Source organism: Mya arenaria, chromosome 4 (genome assembly GCF_026914265.1).
Source record: "Mya arenaria isolate MELC-2E11 chromosome 4, ASM2691426v1".
In the NCBI taxonomy this organism is placed as follows: Eukaryota; Metazoa; Mollusca; class Bivalvia; order Myida; family Myidae; genus Mya; species Mya arenaria.
Window position 1 is genome coordinate 44,772,227 of NC_069125.1, and position 21,268 is coordinate 44,793,494.

Below are 21,268 nucleotides of genomic sequence, written 5' to 3' on the forward strand. Positions count from 1 at the left end.
ATATATCTGATAGCGCTTTATTGAAAAGGCATAATTATTTTTTTCATAAACCATACAATAAATGAAATAAGAAGTGGCGCGTTGTTACGCGTGACTCATCTTACATGGGGTATGTAAGATGGGTTTTTCCAGCACTGGTCACATGACCGGAAACACACGTCCGGTATGCAAGAAAAAAGCATCACATACTGATTCCAGGTTTAAGCATTTAAATGATCATGAAGATACTATGTATACAGTATGTATTCCTTACTAATATTATGAACTTAATTCGATGATTATCCGATAGTAAATCGAAATGTTTGGTCGATTCCATTATCGATAGCAAACAGGGTCCGATTTTTAAACACTACCCGTACCCGCCTATAGGTGGTAAAGTCCTGTATGCAGTATGCATATTTAGGTTAATATAACATTTCTATAGCCCTAGATTGGTTAAAATGTACATTTCTTAAAATATAAATCAGTAGAAAATATTTTTCTATTTTACGAACACTTAAAAGGCATTGTAATATTAAATGAACTGTTACTTAAAATATTCAGTTTCATCTATTGTTCTTGGAAACAGTGACATTGATGCTAGGGGCCCCAAATGCACTCTCATGGAAGGTCTCCACATTTCCTATATACTCTTTTTCTTTTATGGTAGCTTTATAATATATATACATAAAGCTTGGTCACAATATATCAATGGTAACTGAAGTTATCCAGTTTCATAGGAAACTTGACGCCACCTGCACAAACAACAATGTACCCCATTCTATTAACCTGGTTTCACTGAGAAAACCTGGTAATAATATTTTCCAACAATGGGCATTCAATATCTTAACATTCTTCATAAACTGCTGTATTAATTTGAAAATATTATTTCAGGCAGCACAATAATGATAACACTTAATAATCTCCTTAAAATATTTGAACCAACTAATAGCTTTCTTGTTGCTTTATATCAACAAAATCAAAATAATTTCACAAGATATAAATACAAATGCAAGCACACATACATGTACATAATGATACTCAGCTCTATGAATTACTATATTTCCTTTGCTCGAATGAATGTATCAGATCATCCTATTATTTGTATACATCAAAAGTTGCCACAATTCCAAACCCGTTGAGAATGTAAGTTTTGAAACTAAAAAACCATCACCTAATTATAAACACCCTTGGCATTCTGTAGCAATGATAATTGTTGGATCACAGCTCAATGCCCCTCCCCCCATTAGCATATCACAAGCAGTAGAAACCATTCTTCTTGTTTATTGCATTGCAATGAACATTCATCAGTCATTATTTCATCTTTTTTTCCCATTCAATTCTGAAATCAATTCTGGCAGTTTGTAACATTGTCACAGGATGGCAGATTGCAGCGATCCCGAATCAACAACCCCACCCATGTTCCCGCCCATAGGGGCCTCAATCCTGGTGGGGCTGTTCCCCGGCCACCTGCCCTTCCCCCCAGTTAAATCCACCAGGGCGCTCCTCAGGCAGGGGGTTGTAGTTAGGGTCATCTTGACGGTCAAATATGTATGTTCTGAAATGATACAAACATAATTATTTGTACCACAAATTTTACAAACATACTTCAACAAAAACAGGTTGCTTTACTTTTATTTTCTGTTTAAACATTATGTTGTAACACCATTTACACACCATTCACTGTACAGTTTTGTAAGTTATACTTGATTTTTAAGTTTAAACTCGGGAGTACAACATAACCCAAGCCAGAAAAGAAATGCAGATAGGGGTAATTGAACCTTATCAGCCATTACATAAGCTTGTTCTTAATAATAAATATTTGAAAGTATTTTTTAAATGTACAGTACTACAAAAACATGCATAAGCAAACATAATACACCATGATGGCAACATTAAGACTCACAAAAATCTTGGAGTTTTCAATATTCTTAATCCACCGGGCTGTTGGGGGAATACATCTTCCAGAAAGTAGTATACATGACCAACGGCTATCCCTGAAATAGAGGAAAAATCGTACAATATCTATTGATAGAGTCTAGGAGTGACTTAGTATGTAGCAGTATATTAATAATATTTCAAGATAATATCTGGCTAAGGCTTTCTCAAAATTCCAAATCCCATATTGATGCTTCATGTAACATCTGTGAAAGAATGTGAAGATTATTATAATTACAATTTCAACAAGACTCAGACAGTTACAATTGACCTGTTCAGAACTTACCCATTAAGTCTACTATAACAGAGTTTCCAAGCAGTAATGAAAATGCGAGCAGCACCCAGGGTAGATATGGGGCCTGGAAGTTCATGAGGCCAAAGAAGTTCATTCTCACATACGGATTTCTGCGACTCCACACATACACTAGCATTATAGTAAATGCACTGCCCAGAAATACGAGATTCACAAACAAGGCTACTATCTGACAACAAAGGTTAAGGAAAATACTATCAATTGAAATATGATCAATACATCTAGTGGTTATTGACTTTTTCTCTTGCCTTAATAAAAATAAAAATGAATAATAATTTATCAGATTAACACATATATATTTTGAACAAAAAGAACAGATACCTGTGTAGGGTAATAAACAGATATCAATCCTAAACCATAACTGATCATTCTTAAAATGATGAAATCTTTTAAACTGTTTTTATCTTTAAAGATTTGATATACATTCAATAGATCTATCAAGTGCAGGTTAAGCCTTCTTTCATTTGTGTGAAGCTTAAGCTTATTTTAAATAAATAATTGTATTTAAATATCTGAAACTTCTTTGAAAATACAAATGTATGTGTACCCCTGGCACATAACAAAGGATACAGTCATAACCACTCCTCCAAAGAGAAACATGAAGAAGAAATCAGCTGTTTTCCCTCTGAAAGACCCTTCCTCCAGCATCCTGCAGTATCTGTATGTGAAGATTAGGTTGAAGAGAAAGTTGAAGCCGATTGGTCCAAAGTACAGGAAATTTGTTACCAGCCTCCATAACTGAAATACAAAAAGTAATGTTGCAGTTCAACTCAAGGCTTCAAACAACAGCACTGCAGAGTGAATACAAACAATCATATGTTTCTCCCGCCAGCCTAAGGACAAAATTCGACAACTGTTACAAGTCAGAGTTATGGGCCTGGATAAGCATGTGCATGTCTCCCACAATAGTGTGTATCAAGTTTCATTTGCATCTTTATAAAGGTTTTAGATTAATGGCCAAAGTTGTGATTGCCAACGTTGCTTTCAAAGACACAAAGGCTATGAAAATACCTAGACATTTTTCTTTCGAAAGACAGACCAACTAAAAATAAATTACTAAATAACGTTAACTAAAGATTACAACTATTATACTTAAAATTTTATACTTGACATACTGTACATGTAGCCATCATAGACAAAAATACAAGAGGAACATGAATGTATACAAGGTTGTATAAAAAATAAGTATCACAAATGTACCTGGAAACGCTTGAAAATTAGCTCTTGGTTGAAGTAGATTTGGAACGGTGTTACAAAGTCCAGTTGCTGAAAAGATATATAAAAGAGGTGTAATTATTTTATTATTTTACCCCACATAGATTGTGTTATGGTTCTGCTCTGCTTCCAAGATATTATAGTAAACCTTTGAGAAAAGTGTGCTCACTGCAGGCTTCAACCTCTAGAACAAGATCACTGGTATTAATGTAATATGGAATAATATGTCAATTAAAATCAACTTAAAATCATGTTTTTATTTATCTTCAATAAAATTAATTTTTAATTAAATGCTACTTTTAGAGGAATTATGTTAATTCATGACTTTTCATGAATAATCCTACACATTTGATATATAGAGAGATTATGGTGGTCATGTTTATGATTTACTTTTATTTCATGGTGTCTTTTACTTGACCACTGACCAGTCAAGTGATTACTTTGGAATTACTGATTTCCCAAACAAGTTTTGATGCTTTTCTCATTAGTGATTCATTCTTTTTTTTAAGTAACCAATGATTACATGTTTTCACGAGTGTTTAATGGACCAGTCAATTGTAACCACGGCCCCCCAAGCCCGGGCAAAGTCCCCGCCCTGCGGGGACGAACTGCTCGTGAGACCCCCGCCAAATGACCCCGCACCCAAGGGACTCTAGGAAAGGCCCATTCCCCGCTATATCTGGTGGGAAGACAACACACCGCATTCACCCGGCACTGCGGGGCCAGCTGGAAGGTAAAAACACGGCCCATTTCCCCAGCTATCCCCGGTATACCCCCGGACCTGGGGGGGCCGTGGTTACAATTGACTGGTGCATAACCTATGATAGTACTTTTCCTACTTTTTGACCAAGAATAATTTGGTTTCTGGTGTGAGCAATTCAAACTATAAAATTATGTAAAGTTCATTTATTTATTAGTAAGGAGAAAGTCATTTTTAAGGTATTTGCTTATTTTCTTTTTTTCTTATTGTACTGGTTGAGAAGCAGTTTCCGACAGTTTTTATATGTTTTTATTGAATTATTTATATGTGTTTAAATACCTACTAAAATTGTTCACATTTTAGATAACTACAGCTCAAGCTGCTATTGTCGATATATTTTTCACACGTGTGACGTCACATATAGTGTATCTAATAGGGGCGCAAAGAGGGTACTTACACTGTTCTGATTAGCTTGTGATGAGAAGCAGTTTCTGACAAATCGAATGCGGGGCAGATTTAAGGTGCCTTTTGTGTGTTTTTATCATCTGTTTATTAAATATACTAAATATAAGGCTGTAATAAGAGAAAAAAAAAAATCAGCATTTACGAAAAAATTTAACCATTAAATTTATGACAGTCAATTCATACTCGAAATCAGGCAGACACTGAATATCAATGATTCTTTTAATCATTTCTGATAGAAACTTGTGTATGAAAACATTTAAGTGGATCTGGGTGCAAACCAAGCATGACACCAGTGTTTACAAATATGTACCGAATGATCATCGCTTGTATAAGTCAATTTAGGAAAACCTTGTAGCTATTCATAGATATGCAAATTAAGTTCACACGCATGCGCAATACGGTGCGCGTCCCGATCCCCCACGTGCAAGTTTGTGTACAAAATGAAAAATACACATTAAACATTAAATAATATTGAAAGTTACTTTTGATTGCCTAGTTACCATATAGTAGAATTACAGTACCTTTTTTATGAACATCTAAAGAAAGTACGCGAAAAAGCAATTTGTAGGAAACTGCTTTCCGTAGGAAACTGCTTCTCTACCAGTATTGCAATAAATTACTGAGATTCAAATAGTTGTTATTTGATATTTAGTATCAATTGCTGGAATTAGACATGTCAATTTTTTTATTAACATACATGTTATAGGTTATAAAAGAATAAGCACGGTAGAAACTATTGACGAGTGTCAGAGATGGTTTTGTAAGTCAATAAGTATAAAGTAATTGGAGCTCTGCAAAATGGGATGGCCTGTTAATTGACAAAAGCAGTGCATTTATTAGGACTAATAAGGTACTTGGAATCAGGAGCATTTCCACATGCAAGCACAGGCCTAAGGAATGCAATTAAAATGATGAAGTTCATCATCATTACATTAATTATTTCTTAATTACAAGGTAGTCTAAAATAATAGACGTGTTATACAGGATTCTTCCAATCCCTAACGTCTAAACGGGAATGTGCAAAAAACGGGGGTGTTTAAAAAATATTGAAATTGTTTTAAGTGAAGTATTTTATGGTCGACATTGATCATAAAGAGTTATATTCATATTTTACCATGTACGTGAAATGTTATTTTGCACTAAACAAGCATTTAATGCATTAAAACAAGTTGTTTACCTTTCCAATAAAACGAAAATTGACTGACACAGACAACAATTATGCGAAGGGGAACAACTCGATACAATCGTAATAACATGGCCTCCTCCGACAAAGCTTTCGAGATAGACCTTGTTATACAATCGTAACAACTCGGCCATGGCCGAAATGTTCCAAGCGATTTAAAACCGTGCCCTAAAGCCTTGCAGGTGCCCTTCATATCGTTATGTGTTGACAGAATGAAATGAAGAAAAGCCGTCAAACTCATAATTATTAGTTGGATATTTATTATTTGTGTACAGAACTAATATAAAATAACATTATCTGGTAATATTTCTTGTTTTTATGATATTTTAGAGACGCTATATGCTTTAACCCGGAATCCTGATCGGAACAACTACCCACTTTTGATACTAAACAATTTGTACGTGAAGGATTTGCCATATCAAAAATCTAAAAAAAATCCTTCAACGTACAATTATTTGGACTAAATTACAAGGTTACTGAAGGTGTTAAACTTAAAGTTAACAAAATTAAAAAATAAATGTATAAAACAACGAACCACTGCCAATGTTGTCAAGACACACGCTGTCGTGTATGTCCGGGTCATTGGTGGCATCTGCATGTACTCTTGTTGAAATGACTGTGCCATTTTGATTACGGTGAAAGCGAGATGAGACGAATACTCGAAAATTAAAATTGTGTTTGTTTACAGTCTCATTACCGGAAGTTTTTAATGCCACGTACTGTTCTGCGCATGCGGAATGAATTTGAGATAGTCAACACTTTCATTTGGTAAATAAGGTGTACGACCCACAAATAAGCTACTGTAGTTCTATTATATCTCTGTTTACCATTACGTTAACTTTTCCTGCGTCGCAGTGTCATTTTATGTCCTCATTGAAATTACGTGTACAGTATTGTTATTATTGAAATAAACATTTAATCTTTAACTGAGTTTTATAAATATCCATATAGTTTATACCTCTAACAATATCATCTCAGTATACTGTATAACCAATATTTGTATGCAAGTTTATCAAATAACAGTACCTATACACCTTAACTGTTTTGAGTTGGTCATGCGTAAAAACTCTGTCATTATTCGTTTGACAATTGCTTTATAAGACGATAACATATATTGCAGTTACGTTATTATAATTTATTCTACAATTTCATCATTTATTGTTTTACAATTTTATCATTTATCATCTGTATTGAACCGTTTATGACTTTAAATGAAATTGTATTGCCGTCGACAGAATATCATTATTTATGTATTATATTAATATCGCTTGATAAACATATGATAACAATACATATAATACATTATATATTGCAGTTTTCCGTCTTCTATGAACCCTAAAAGCTATTCTGACAATACATGTCTGGTTCCATGATATAAAGAAATCGATAACGATGGATATGATATAACATAGGTGCAAACAAAAATTAAAATATCTAACATTTTATTTATAAATGAAATTTTTCACAATTCTGTGTGCTAGCATCTTAAATAGAGTGTCTATACCACTATTTAAACACAAACATCAAATTTCATTCATACAACATACAATTATAATCATTTTCACTTCACTCATTATAACACATTTGACTTTACTGTGCAGTATGATCTATAATATATATGTGTATATGCATTTCGTTTTTTTATTATATCTTTACTCAATAGTTATGTGTTGCCCTATGAGTATTTTTTGTTAACATCTCGTTTCAAAAATCACAAATAATAGATGAATTGCGAGTGTTTAGACATTCATGCACTCAGATAGATGCAAACTAAGATTTATTCGGAAATGTTTTGTTTTAAAAACTTTCCGCTAATCTTCATACACCTTATAAAAAACTGAATACATTTCTATGAAAAAAATATTACTGCACACGAAGTTGTTAAAGGGACTTACACCAGATTGGCACCAAAAAAAGTTTTTGTTCTGTAACGAATCTCAGGACAATTATTTAATGAAATGTTTTACTCTTTGATATCATAATTGTAAAAAAAACATACCAAAATGTAAAAAAAAATCGAGTCGGAGACCGGGTTCGAACCGGTGTCGCCAAAATTGCTTTCCAGTGCTGTATCCACTGAGCTACGGAGGCTTACGTTTCACTGCAGGAATATTTAAGCTATATACCTAACATGGTGATATCACGTGATAACATCGATCGACTAGCCAATCACGCATAAGGAATGAATTCTACTAGGTAGACATACCTAGTAATATTTTTTAATGGAAAAATACGAAAAATGATTTAATTGTAAACTATGTGGTACTTCCGTTTAATTCCAATACATTGTACACATCGATACCAAGTTTATGTCAGTTTTCGACAATTTTCTTTTTTTTTTTCGCTGCATGTTTTATCATAAGGAGTATAGTCCCTTTAAAACCTTATATGTGATCTTATTCATAGCAGAGAAGAGATATCTACATAGTTTTATAGCTCATAATCATGACAATAAATTTCTGTATCTGTATCTATTTACGGTGTAGGACCTTTCCAGGCTTAATTTGCACACCGGGAGACGGCGCTAGTAAAATTGGAGGGCAATCTTGAAGCCATCGACTGTGTTGCCTGGACAAAACTATCTTCCAGTTGGTTCCACCTTAAAGTTATTTAAAGTCTTTTTGTACTATTTCAAAGTCCCTCGATCAGGCAGCTATATTTCCTGTATAGTAGGCAATCGTCCGCATAGAGGCGTACGTGTGGTGTAACTGACAGTGGCAAATTATTTGTGCCACAGGAATAATAGGGGTCCGACGACCGTGCATTGGGGAATCCCAGAGCTAACAGTGGCTTCGGAGATGTTTCAATATCCACGACGACCTGCACATATGCCACTCTGTCAAAAATGTACATAGCCACTAGTATACGTGAGCCTTCTAATTCTATTTAACTTTAAATCTTACTTGAATGGATTTATTATCTTCTAGGTTCTGTGTTGCATTATTGATATGTTTTTTTTTATTTGCATTCGCGAGCTATTGTAGTAGTAATTTATGTTTATCCGACGTGAAATAAGTTTTCTTGCATCTTGCAAAGATTGCGAGCACTGATATTCCTGGAGCCAGTTGTTTGGTTTTTTAGTAATACATTTTAAATATTATCAGGATCAGTAGCTTTTTATGTTAAGCATATATAAAAGGTCATTTCTTTACACCCTTAACGAAATGTTTGTGCAATGGCACGTAATGAGTAATATTACTAAGACAATAATGAAAATAATTGTTGTCTGTTTTAACATTTTTGCTACTTTTACAGAAAATATATTTTCAAAACACGGAAGTAAACAATATTTGGCATAAAGTTGTAATTATTATTTAAAAATGTTGCACGAGCCAGATTTTGACGACTTGGACAGTAATGATTTTACAGATAAAGAACTTTCTGATGAGGGTATGTTATAAACAACTTTTAAATTTGTATAAGGATCAAGCACGAATCAAATGCAAATTCTTACTTGACCGGAACTGTTTTAATACATCAGACCGAATTATTACTCTAGCGCTTGGCATCGGTATTTTATATCAGACCTGGTATATAAAATCCAGAATAATTTCAAGCACAGTAAGCATTTTTCTAGGGTTTGGCACAAGTGTCAGTTGCGTTGACACGACCCACTCTATCCCCCCCACCCCCTCTTGAAATAAATCGAAAAATTAGTCAAAAATGTTTTTTCAAGACTAAAATTATTTGGAACATAACCATCACTCCCTAAAATAATTTTGGTTCTGAAAAAACGTAAGACTGATTTTTATTAAAAAGGTGGTGTGGCCATAAAGTGGGTCATGTCAACGCAGCTGCCGTCAGTGGTATAGGGCTTGTTGGCTTGTGCTACTTTTGACCACAGTTACCAGTCAAGCTACATGTTACTGTACTGAGTGATTTGGTCGATAGGTTGATCTCTTGGTCTGAGAATTATAAGAAATGTGTGCTTGTACTTTATGATGCACAAAATAAACAAATGATCCACTATTGTTTGTATTTTTTTACATATTATTTTTTTAATATTTTACACAACTCTTGATTATTTACATAGGTGATTGGTAATTGTGACAAGCGTTGTCAGTATTTCATATGTTTTAATGTATACATGACTGATGATCTAATTAAGTGGATTTTAAAATGTTTGCTAAATGGGGGAGAATAGTTCTTAATTAGGGTGCAGTTTCCCCCCAAAGACTGTGCCTGGCACTTTTAATAGGATATTTATGGTATATGTAGTTTTTTGACCTGCTCATAGCCAAATATAGCACCATATCCACATGAAGTTGATCACACAATTGTTTGATTTTTCCTATGAATTCAACTTGCTTTAAACTTCTGATTACAGACACAGAAGATGCAAGTGAGACTGATGTGGCTAAGCAAGAAACTCAGTATACAGAAATCAAGGAACAGTATGCACCTTTAAAAATAAATATCAGTTACATATAAATAAGTTAGTATTAGATGTACTTCCTTGATAATTAATGTCTATAGGATATAAAAAAGAAGAAAATAACGTTAGAATACAGTGAAATAGATAACTCAAATAATTGATCTTTTGTAGAATGTACCAGGACAAGCTGGCGTTCCTGAAGAAACAGTTAAAGCAGCTTGAGGAGGGGACACTGCCCGAGTTCCTCAAGCGCAACAAGAAGATTGACCAGCAGTACAGAGAAAGGCTCAAGTACATGGAGGTCTTCAAGGAATATGAGGTACTTGGCAGATCTAAATCATCAGTACTAGACTTCATTTTAGGACTCATACAGTTATGAATATGATGTAAACAAACTTTTCACTGACTTAGGAATAATACAATGTATAATAATAATAACCTACTGATAACTAGCAATGTAAAACCTAGGTATATTTCTAGAGTAAGCTACAATGGTTTTATGCTGGGTGAGTCTATGGCATCAAGTCTTTGATATTAGCCATCTATACTGTCGGACAAAAATAATTTAGAGTGGAACAATTTTGAATAGAACAATTGTGATCACATGCAATGTAAAAAGGTATTTAGCATAAGAGTTATGAAGGGTGCTGAATGCTGTCTTTTTTTTTCATAGCAACCCAAGTCATGGAAAAATACTTTTGCATGAACATGAATACTTATACTATGGCTTGGCTTTAAAAAAATTATCATGACATTTTACCAGTGCAGGCCTTATTGGCTTGTGTTAGTTTTGACGGCTGCAACCGTCTGTTCTCATGGAGACCAGCATGTGTACTTTTATTATAGTTTTTATCAAATCTTATGGTGATTATAAATACATACAAACTATACATGTTTAAAAGTTTAAACCAAATATTCATTCAAATAAACACTTGCTAACTTTTGCTGTAAAACTTATCATATTTAACTTCTTTACAGCCCGATAAAATGTGTTATTTTTGTCTCTTATATAGATGCATGCGTATCTCTGTACTGCATTACCATTCATAATTTTCAGTTGGAGATTATAGAAAGAGAATTCAAAAAAGAGAAGAAATTGTCAACTAAGGATTTAGAGGTTGGTAATGGTTTTAAATTAGAAAGGCTACAAATACATTGGTGTTCAAAGTCTTGTTGATTATAAAAACATGAAATAAGCATGAGCCTTTCTGTTGTTGTTTTTTCAAAGAAGCAAAAGGTTTGGCTGTTGTGATAGCCTTGTTTTATAGTATATACAACATAAATTATGACTTCAGGCTATGAAGCGTTTCAGCTTTATGATTTATTGTCTTTGATTTTACTGTTTTTACAGTATGTTGCCCAGGGCGTTTTCTTTATGCAAAAACTAGCCATAACCCAAAAATGTTAAAAATTATGAATATTAAAAAGAAACTTAGTGCACATGTTGCAAAATACTAGATGCACATGTGTAGTAATGCCCATAACTTTAGCTTTATTGACGGTTAAGTTATGTCCCTTGATAGATTAAAATTAGCAATGACAAGCAAGGCAAATTACTCTCACTCAAAAAATTGTTGTTCCCCTGTGTCGCTGAATAGAATTGTTTCATTAACTTATTAGCCAAAAATATAAATTATGATTTCAAAGTATGAAGAATTGAATGCATTCTCAGCTTCATGATTTATAGCCTTGTGCTTCTATTTTTTTACAATGTGCAGGCTCTTTTAAATTGTACCCTCGAAGTTAGTTTTAGCTGTTAAATAATTAAAATCAAATGATAACCCAGTTCATAACCTTGCAACTGAACATAGAGATGATCTGATATTATCTAATCTTATTTCAGGAGAAGAAAGTTGACTTGAAGGAGAGCCTGATTGCCGACCTTGAGGAGAAGAGAAGGAGTATCGAGTTGGAGCGCAGCCAGCTCGAGCTCACTGGCGGGCATTGTAATTTCCTCCTGTCTACATCACTAGGTAGGTGTTTTGAGGAGAAACACAGTCATATTGAGCTTAGGAGACATTGTTATTTCCTCAAGTATATATCATAAGGTAGGCATATCAAGGTGAAATGGGCGGGCACTGTAATTACCTCTTCCCTACATTGCTAGGAAGGTGTATCAATGTGAAACACAGTGGGGTCAAGCTCATGGGTGGCACTATAATTTTCGCTTCTTCATTACAAGGTATGTGTATCGAGGTGAAACAAAGTGGGGTCAATCTCATGGCGGGCACTGTAATTTCCTCCTGTCTACATCATTAGGTGTGTGAAGGTTAAACACAGTCAGGTCGAGCTCATAGGCGGCACTGTGATTTCCCTTTCTCTAAATTGCTAGGTAGGTGTATCAAGGTTAAACACAGTCTGGTCAAGCTCATAGGCGGGCACTGTTATTTCCCTTTCTCTAAATTGCTAGGTAGGTGTATCAAGGTTAAACACAGTCAGGTCAAGCTCATAGGCGGGCACTGTTATTTCCCTTTCTCTAAATTGCTAGGAAGGTATATCAAAGTGAAACACAGTCAGGTCAATCTCATAGGTGGGCACTGTAATTTCTATATGTATTCATTGTTTGGGGAATATTGTAATTGTGTCTTTTTCAAGGTGATTATGTTTATACATGTACCTGTATTTCTATTTTCCTTTAATCATATAATTCCTATAAATAATCCTTCTTTGAGCCATTGCATTTCATGTGCCTATATATTCACAGCTTTATCATTTGTTTAATCCTTTTCAGACGTTATAGAAGCCAAACCAATGTCTACACGGAAGTTGAGACGACGGCCCAATGACCCAATTCCCATACCTGAGAAACGGAGAAAGCCAGCTTCACCTGATATCCTTTCAATGCATATATTATGTTCACTGACTTTAAACAAGTCAATATCTTTATAAATATTTATGACTTCGGCTTTTTTTGTTGTGGTTTGTGTTGTTGTTGCTTTGAATTCATAATAGCTTGAGTGTCACCTATGTCTTCTTGTCTATATTGACGAAAGATAACCATAGCAGTTGTATGTTTGCATCCACGCGTCATGGATTCCCTGATTATGCTGTTCAAGATATTGAGGATTATAGGTATTTTCCATGGCCACCCGTGTAAGATTATATATATAGTCCATGGCCACTCCTGTAAAAGAGGTTCATCCCAACCTGGGTGAAGGGTGATTTGGGAAAACAAGGTTTACAGAGAGGGTTGGGATGAATCATACACGAGAAGACATAGCTTAAGCTCCCACCTCAGTTAAACAAAGTAAAGTAAAAATGTATTTAAATTTATTTTCTACATGCATGTTTAGAGAGATTTTGTCTTTGACTGTAGGCAAGATAAGGATTTCAAGCATGGCCAAATATTTGGGTCTACTTATCCAGGTTGGGAAAGGACATTTTCTTTTTTTATATGCCTAAAATGGGTATAAAATGACAGTTAATGGTAGCTTTTTTTTATAAAAACATGCCAAACCGAATATTGAAAAATGAAATTGATGTTTTTACTGTTTGAAACAGTGAAATATTAGTGTTATTTTACTGATAAATATCTATAATCTATCAAAAAGCATGTAATAAGTCTGTGCTCTTGTTTTCTTGTCAGATTCTTGAATGTCAAGGGTAAGGTTTGACCTTCTTTAAGGTTGATCTAATTCCTACCTAATTTCATTGTAACAGTTTGACGCCTTAACTGTGTGTACCTCAGATCAACTTTTACCTAGATGACGGTGATATCATGGATGACCTTCGGATCATCAACAAGGTTGGAGGAAAGCCCCTGGGCCGTAAACCCATTCCCACTATCGGGCCCATTGACATTATTACAGACGTGAAAATAGAGGATGGACGTCTCTATTACGACAAACGATGGTACAATTTACTTTGACAAAATAACAAAGATTGGTTATAAACATACATGATACGTGATAAATATATCACACTTTTTCTCTGCAACAGGCTATAAACATACATGCTAAATATAATGCACTTTACCCTGCAACAATTTTGTTACCCTGATGAGTGATTTTCATTTAGTAGTTAAAACCATTGCCAAATGCAAATAGAATAATTATAATTTATGATATATATCTCTTAATTTAAGGACTGCCAGTTGAGTACTTTAATAGCTTTTGCGAACTACAAGGCAATGGTTTCACTTTAACCCTGCAGGTTTCACCGTAACCAGCCTGTGTTCGTGGACTGTAAGGACGCTGGGAAATTCAGTGGGGTCATCACCGCCATAGGCACTCAGGAGGTGAATACTAGACAAAGTGCCATGCTGTTTGTTTTAAAATCTTTATTAATTGTTGAAATAATGCCGCATGTATGAAATAGTATAATATTTCCACTTTAATAAAGGGATCATCTTATATTGAAAAAGATGCAGTAAGGCATTATTAATATTTGGTTAGAACCTCACTGAACATATGGGTCAAATTTGCTGAAAGTATTAAAGGCCAAAGAAAAAATAGACTGCATAACCCTGCCATTTACATGCATATGAAATGATTTATTGCCACCTTTGAGAATTAAGGGCCAGCGCTCATCATCCATAGGTGTAATTGTAACTTTATCACTCATGTTACGTTTGTATGCAGAGTTAATCAAAATGTATGTGCCTGTTCTTGAAGGTGTGGATTCGGAAGACATCGGACAGCAGCAAGATCAAGATATACCTCAACCAGCTCCAGAAAGGAAAGTTTGTCCTGCGGCGTAAACAGACGTGACGTCAGCGCGGATCTGTTCATTTGTACATTCGTCATTCTCATTATAAGGCAGTCAGTGGGTTTTATGTGTCATTATAAATAAATGTCTTAAAATTGTTTTTTAATTGTCCGTTGTTTGTCAGGTGCCGGCTGCCATATCTGAAACTGTTTGGTAACACTCAGTACACTCAGCACCTCACTTGTTTAAAGATAGAATAAGTCTCGGTGTTATTGTTGCCAATGGTGTCGTCGTGGTGAAGTTCGTTTTGACATGACGTTTCCTTTCGTCTAGTAGATTTTTATCGTCGTGAAAAACATTAAATGTAGGCTGTAACTCGGAAACCATTTTAACGTAGAATCATGAAACTTGGTGCACTTGTTCGCAGACAATACTCGTATGAACATGTATATCAAATCCCGTCACACTTGCTTAACTATCGAACGCGAGTTTTCTTTTGCTCGACCAGTCGTCGTAAATCAGGATTAGAATGTTGATCATCAGAAAATGTGCTTAACTCGTGTAAATGTTTGGTGAAGGCTAAATTTGCTACATGATCAAATCACGTTGTTATGTATTCATGTATTCAAAGAAACATAACACCACCATACACAAGAAATACATATTTAATCATAAAACAAATCTTGCTTAGCATGTTGGTAACGTGAAATAATATGCACGACAAAACAGAAGTATATTATGAAGAAAATAGGAGAATCAACATTGGCTTAGTTATGTGGTATGACAGCGAATGAAGTACTGCACGTGGACGTGGATGAATACGGCATGCCTCCTGCTCCAGCTGGGCACATAGACCCAATAGTAATCCAAGTCACTATATCCTTGTCTGTTTGTCTTACGTCACTTACTACATTTGCTAGAGGTTCTGGGCCAATACTTGAGTCTGGGTTATCTTTATATGTTGACACAAGAAGGGGGTATTTTGTCCAATCATGGTTGTGCACATTTTGTGTTATGTCTCCTAATGATTTATCGTATGAGTTGTTTATTATTTGATATGATTTCGTTCTCCCACCAGATGAGTTAGTTGAATAAACTAGCCACATATTAGATGAATTATATCCATGTTGCATGCTGAAACTACTTTTATCAAAGTGATTTATATTAGCTATGAATGCAGCATCTCTCTCTTTCATTTCTGGGTCCATGGTGACCGGATTCTTTATCAATCGCACTTCAGAGATACGATTATTCCTTTTGCCATTAACGTCAATATCAACCTTAAACTGAAATATATTGACATTCACTACACCGATGCCACTGTTGATAATATTAAGATCAGAGTAGGCTGCACTTGTTTTCACTTCTGCGTTGAACTGGCCGTCATTGCGAAATGTGTAGTCAAAGATGTAATCAAAATCACCTAGCGACGCGATCGTCCTAACAACCAGGAAGTAGTCAACGCGCCCGCCGTAGACGCCTGGGTCTTCGCCAGATGTTGTGTAAAAGCGCCTCCTAGCGGGAATACCAGCGTTGTTTTCAAAAACACATATATGACTTGGGTACTCAGTTATTTTTGCGGAATTTACGAACATATCTGAGGTCAAGTAGACCGCTGTTTCTGGGCAGTCCACACCTCTAACAAGAGAGTAAGAGGATGCGCCAAGCGGCTGCCATGCTTGGAACACGTCCGGAAGCGAAACAAGCTGCTCTACACTGGCTTCGTATATGATCATGGACCCATCGTAAATTATATTGAACAGTTTAAGACCCTTTGATGCACTCATATGTAGATGGAACCTCCATCTTTGGTATTCAACGATCTGACCGTTGATTCGAAAACGCTTTCCTACCGGGTCGATCAACTTGGGACCTTCGAGCAAAATGCTGTTAGTGTATAGTGGCTCTTTTATAATTCCAGCATAAGTTGGTTCTATATCCCTCTGTCTTCCTAGAACATTTAACCTCATAAAGTCTTCGATAGTTGAATATTTCACACCGTTGTAAACGATTTGACTGACCTGCGTTTGTTGAGGATGTAAACTGTTTTGATAAATAAGAATATTAAATCCCAAAGGTTGCCTTGGAACATTTACAAAGTTGGTAAATAACTTGACCCAGACGAAACGTCTCTCATCATCGTTATAATTACTTTCAAAATACTCCGTTGCAATGCAGTCACGTGGCCGAGAGCACTGCTTTGTTGAGAAACCTGGCATTTCACCGATCAAGTACCCGACGGAGCTAAAAATTGTCTCCAGCGTATCCGACAACTGTTTCTTGTCAATCGCATCTATTGGTTTAGCTGAATATGAGGAATTATTATTACAGTTTTTGCACCCAAGATTTCGGAATGTCTTCGGCGATAGCGTCGGAGACACAATGATATCTTCCAGTGTTGGTGGAACTCTACTCCCGAAAACAACGGTGACTCTAGCCTCCCTGGATGGACGCTTCCCTTTGCCCATAAAATAGTTCATGACTTCTTGTTTTGGTGGTATGTGTGATTCAATCATATAAATATAATTACTGCTAACAGTTGCTTCATCAAAGTTAGTCAAGTTCAATTCTGGTTTACTCATAAGAAAGTCTAAAACTGAATGGTATTCACTGGACGTAAGGTCATCGAATACGTCTGGATTTGTTAGATCACGTGGGAAAATGACGTCATTAATGATGCCCGGGTTGAAGTCACAGTCCGAAATGCACGACCGTGTAACCAGGTACACTACGGCGCTGATGAGAGCCAACATGATGAACGCCAGGCCGATACTACAAAACTTGGCAACTTCGTATCGCTTAGACCCGACCCGAGACGAAGCTTCGCTCGCCCTCTTGCGGAGATACCCAACATTAAATTTTGAAATCTGAAAAAAGATACTCATTAACTTGATGAATGATAAAAAACAAAACAAAAAAAAACTATAATATCATATATAATTCAACAAAAGAAGGGGGAAATTGCGTGATGTATTTCACAAAAGCCAATTCATGCTTAGTGAATGGGAGTATACGAATGGGTCAGAAAGAAGAGCTGCTTATACAATGTTATAAATACTAGTAACTTAACACCGCATTGTGGCTTAATATCATTTAATATGAAACACGGTTTCGTTTGTCAACTGCGTCCTTTTTATTTAACTAAAGGTTGTTGTAATACAATTATGCAAATGAAACAAAGCACAGTGACATTCATGTGAACTCGAATAAAATCTGTTTTGGGAACGTCTTTCTATACATAGAAAGTAGGATGTATTGTACATTAAACCCATACATATTTTTAAAATGGACACGTAATGACGAATTATTTCACGAAAACAGACGAGGCCGATATATTTTTGTGCAGTCTTCTCATATATATTTACCTACCTCAAACACGGAAACCCTCGGAGATGGATGGACGGAGTACATCGATACCACCGACGGACGGGGCTTCTTCGAAAGAAGTTTCCTGAAATGAACTTTATCGCTTAACTATTTTTATTAGTGGCACTTTAGATCAAATTAACCTGACCATGGATTCTTAATAGTTCGAAAATCTGCACCTGACCTTTTTTAATAAAGTTAGTAAATGAAATATATGCGTATAAAGTTATGCCTGTAAAGTTTGCTGTCAGTATTATCATCACCAACGCCATCGACGGGACCCAGTGTACACATTCAGTTATCACTACAGAAAAGGTCAGTACCAGGATTATCTGACGATGCATTCACACAGTTAGACCTTTAAGTTTTGTGTCAAAAACATTACAAGTAAGTATAAAAACCAAATTAAGAACCTATTTCAAGAGAAATGGGTCTAAGTGTCGTGCGAAAAGCAGAGAGCTAAGTCTGTTCGACCCCACTCTCGAAATATTTGTTATTTTAATAGAAACATAAAAGCTAGCCATGACCAGCTTGTTAAACCTGACTTTCCGTACTCTCTCTTCTTCCGCGCCCAGTTCGTCGTCATCCGATGACGTAACGACGTCGTCTTCTTCTCCTTCCGGCATGCGCACCTGTTCCTTGTTTAATTTCCTTTGCGCCATGTTTTTTTTTAATGTTTTTGTTCACAATCACGCAACACCTTTTTAAATCACTCTGCATGTGAACCACATTTCGTATGTACTAGTATTTGTGTTATTACATGCACTGCGTTGAAATGTTATTTTCTTTTGCGATACATAACTTGCAACAAGCTTTAATACTCATAAGTCCATATCGAACCTCACTGCCCAGTGTAAGATCATACTCCACCTGAATCCTCGTTGTAATTAATGTATGCTTAACAGGTATCTGTAACAACCTTCTTCCGTGTGTCACCAACATACAGATAGGCTAAATTAAAGAAGCGACACTACATCTAGTCTTGTCAAACCTCGCAAATGAATACTGCGGCGAGCTCATTTCCTGTGTCACCTTAATGTGTACTAGCTCACGTATACTATACACAATGTTAATGACAGTTATGGTTAACCTCATACAAACTGACTTTTGCTATAAATGAAATGTGTCCAGTTCATTTTTGTATTTACACCGGCTTATTAGAATCAAATAAACAAACAATTGCAAATCCAACGCACCTTGAGCTTAAACGATAAGAAATGCAAATACAGTAAGATCTCTTATTGTATAACTCAATGTAAAAAATGTTTCAGTGCCTAGCACAATATGGGTGCATTCCTTGTATGTTCAGAAGAAAAATACCTTGGTGCCCAGTTAGTAATATATTTCAACTAAATAATAATTGCTTACACATTAGATTTTCAATACCAAAACACTCCTCTTATAGTACAACGTCAAGTTCTGCCAATACTATTTAAGTCCAAACTCACACGGTTAAATCCAAGCTCACATGGTTTATTCCAAGCTGACATGGTTTAGTTCAAGCTCACATGGTTAAGTCCAAACTCACATGGTTAATTCCAAGCTCACATGGTTTATTTCAAGCTCACATGGTTTATTCCAAGCTGACATGGTTTAGTTCAAGCTAACATTGTTTAGTCCAAACTCACATGGTTAATTCCAAGCTCACATGGTTTATTCCAAGCTCACATGGTTTAGTTCAAGCTCACATGGTTAAGTCCAAACTCACATGGTTAATTCCAACAATTGATACAATCAAGTTATTTCTATTGATGTATGCAGATGATATTGTAATATTTGCCCAAACAAGTGAGGAAATGCAACGTAATTTAAACATTTTACATGACTACTATAATAGATGGAAGCTATCTGTAAATAAGGATAATACTAAAGTTGTTGTATTTAGGAAAGGCGGTAGACTACCTCAAAATTTGAAATTCCATTATGGTGACTCAGAAATAGATGTTGTATCAAGATATTGTTATTTAGGTATTGTTTTCACATCTGGGGGCTCTTTTATGGAATGTTATTAAACACTATCAGGTCAGGCAAATAAGGCTATTTTTAAACTAAAAAGGTATCTTCAGAGTTTTGCCAACATATCAACTGAACATGTGTTAGATCTATTTGATAAATTAGTTAAGCCCATCTTATTTTATGGTTGTGAGGTCTGGGGATTTTCCAGTGCCAACAATATAGAAAGAATTCATACAATGTTTTGTAAGAATTTATTAGGGGTTAAAACTTCGACACAAAATGATTTCGTATATGGTGAATTAGGAAGAATAGATTTGTTTTCTATGCGATTGACGTACATTTTAAAATACTGGTTCAAAATATTAGATTGCTGTGACAGAAAGTATTCAAAGGTTATGGGAAGAAAAATGGGAATAAAGTCAAAAAAATCGTATGACCGGCGAATTTCTTGAGTTTTTTGAAGATGGATGTCATGTCCTTAGATTGCGATGACTGTCAATCTGCAGAAGATCTTTTGAACTGAGTAATAAGATGATTACGTGACCCGGGTAGAGAAACGTTCAATACCATGTTAGTATTATATATTATACAGTACAAAGTGCATATTTAAAAAAAAATAAAAAAATATATGTTTTTACATATTCGATATTATAATATTTAGTGAGGAATTATAAGATTTTTTTTGATTTTTTAAAAAAAATGTTTGAGTTTGAAAAGCCGGTGCCAGTGCACCTGTTATTTGAATGTCTTTTGTACAACGACATACGATGTAAATACAGTAAGAAATATTGTAGGGAGAGATCGAGCATGTTTAAGGCAGTTTCGTTGCTAAAGTCTGAAAATGCAAACATCTTAAAAAATTTAGCTGTATATATATTTAATGCATTTGAAATAAGGAAAACGTATGTTTACGTATAAATTTCTAATGAGTAGAAACTATGTGTGCTTTCAGCTGTATAACATTTTCTTTGAAATCACAATGCATTTTATTTGGTAAGCAAAACAATACTAAGATCGACATAGCTTTACCCTGTAAACCCTCCTAATATTTCGTTTTCGCTTTTTTAGTGGGGGTGGGAATGGGACATATTCATTTAAGTTAGACACGTTTGTACTTCTAAGAATATAACG

The 21,268-nt window shown here is 35.2% G+C and overlaps 3 protein-coding genes across 5 annotated transcripts; 1 reads left to right on the forward strand and 2 right to left on the reverse strand.

Moving 5' to 3' along the window:
* Positions 1-931: 931 nt before the first annotated feature.
* On the reverse strand, positions 932-6,519 carry LOC128230133 (derlin-2-like). Its single transcript, XM_052942168.1, has 6 exons — positions 6,329-6,519; positions 3,431-3,496; positions 2,801-2,968; positions 2,204-2,399; positions 1,886-1,976; positions 932-1,537 (listed from the first exon to the last, which is right to left on the reverse strand). Exons 1-6 carry the CDS (start codon positions 6,416-6,418, stop codon positions 1,420-1,422), a joined length of 729 nt encoding a protein of 242 aa, XP_052798128.1. The 5' UTR covers positions 6,419-6,519; the 3' UTR covers positions 932-1,419.
* Positions 6,520-9,045: 2,526 nt separating this feature from the next.
* Positions 9,046-14,975, forward strand: LOC128232323 (sin3 histone deacetylase corepressor complex component SDS3-like). The gene is made up of 9 exons (XM_052945812.1): positions 9,046-9,183; positions 10,121-10,187; positions 10,340-10,487; positions 11,226-11,285; positions 12,012-12,141; positions 12,900-12,998; positions 13,852-14,020; positions 14,321-14,405; positions 14,782-14,975. Exons 1-9 carry the CDS (start codon positions 9,114-9,116, stop codon positions 14,875-14,877), a joined length of 924 nt encoding a protein of 307 aa, XP_052801772.1. The 5' UTR covers positions 9,046-9,113; the 3' UTR covers positions 14,878-14,975.
* Positions 14,976-15,462: 487 nt separating this feature from the next.
* On the reverse strand, positions 15,463-19,280 carry LOC128230483 (amiloride-sensitive amine oxidase [copper-containing]-like). Of its 3 annotated transcripts, none has more exons than XM_052942784.1 (3): positions 18,727-19,280; positions 18,185-18,266; positions 15,463-17,682 (listed from the first exon to the last, which is right to left on the reverse strand). In XM_052942784.1, the coding sequence occupies exons 1-3, from the start codon at positions 18,765-18,767 to the stop codon at positions 15,583-15,585; spliced, it is 2,223 nt and encodes a 740-aa protein (XP_052798744.1). In that variant the 5' UTR covers positions 18,768-19,280; the 3' UTR covers positions 15,463-15,582. The 3 variants fall into 3 exon arrangements, with proteins under 3 accessions (XP_052798744.1, XP_052798742.1, XP_052798743.1); XM_052942782.1 differs by having other exon boundaries at positions 18,722-19,280; XM_052942783.1 differs by having other exon boundaries at positions 18,185-18,276; positions 18,722-19,280.
* Between the last annotated feature and the right edge of the window lie 1,988 nt (positions 19,281-21,268).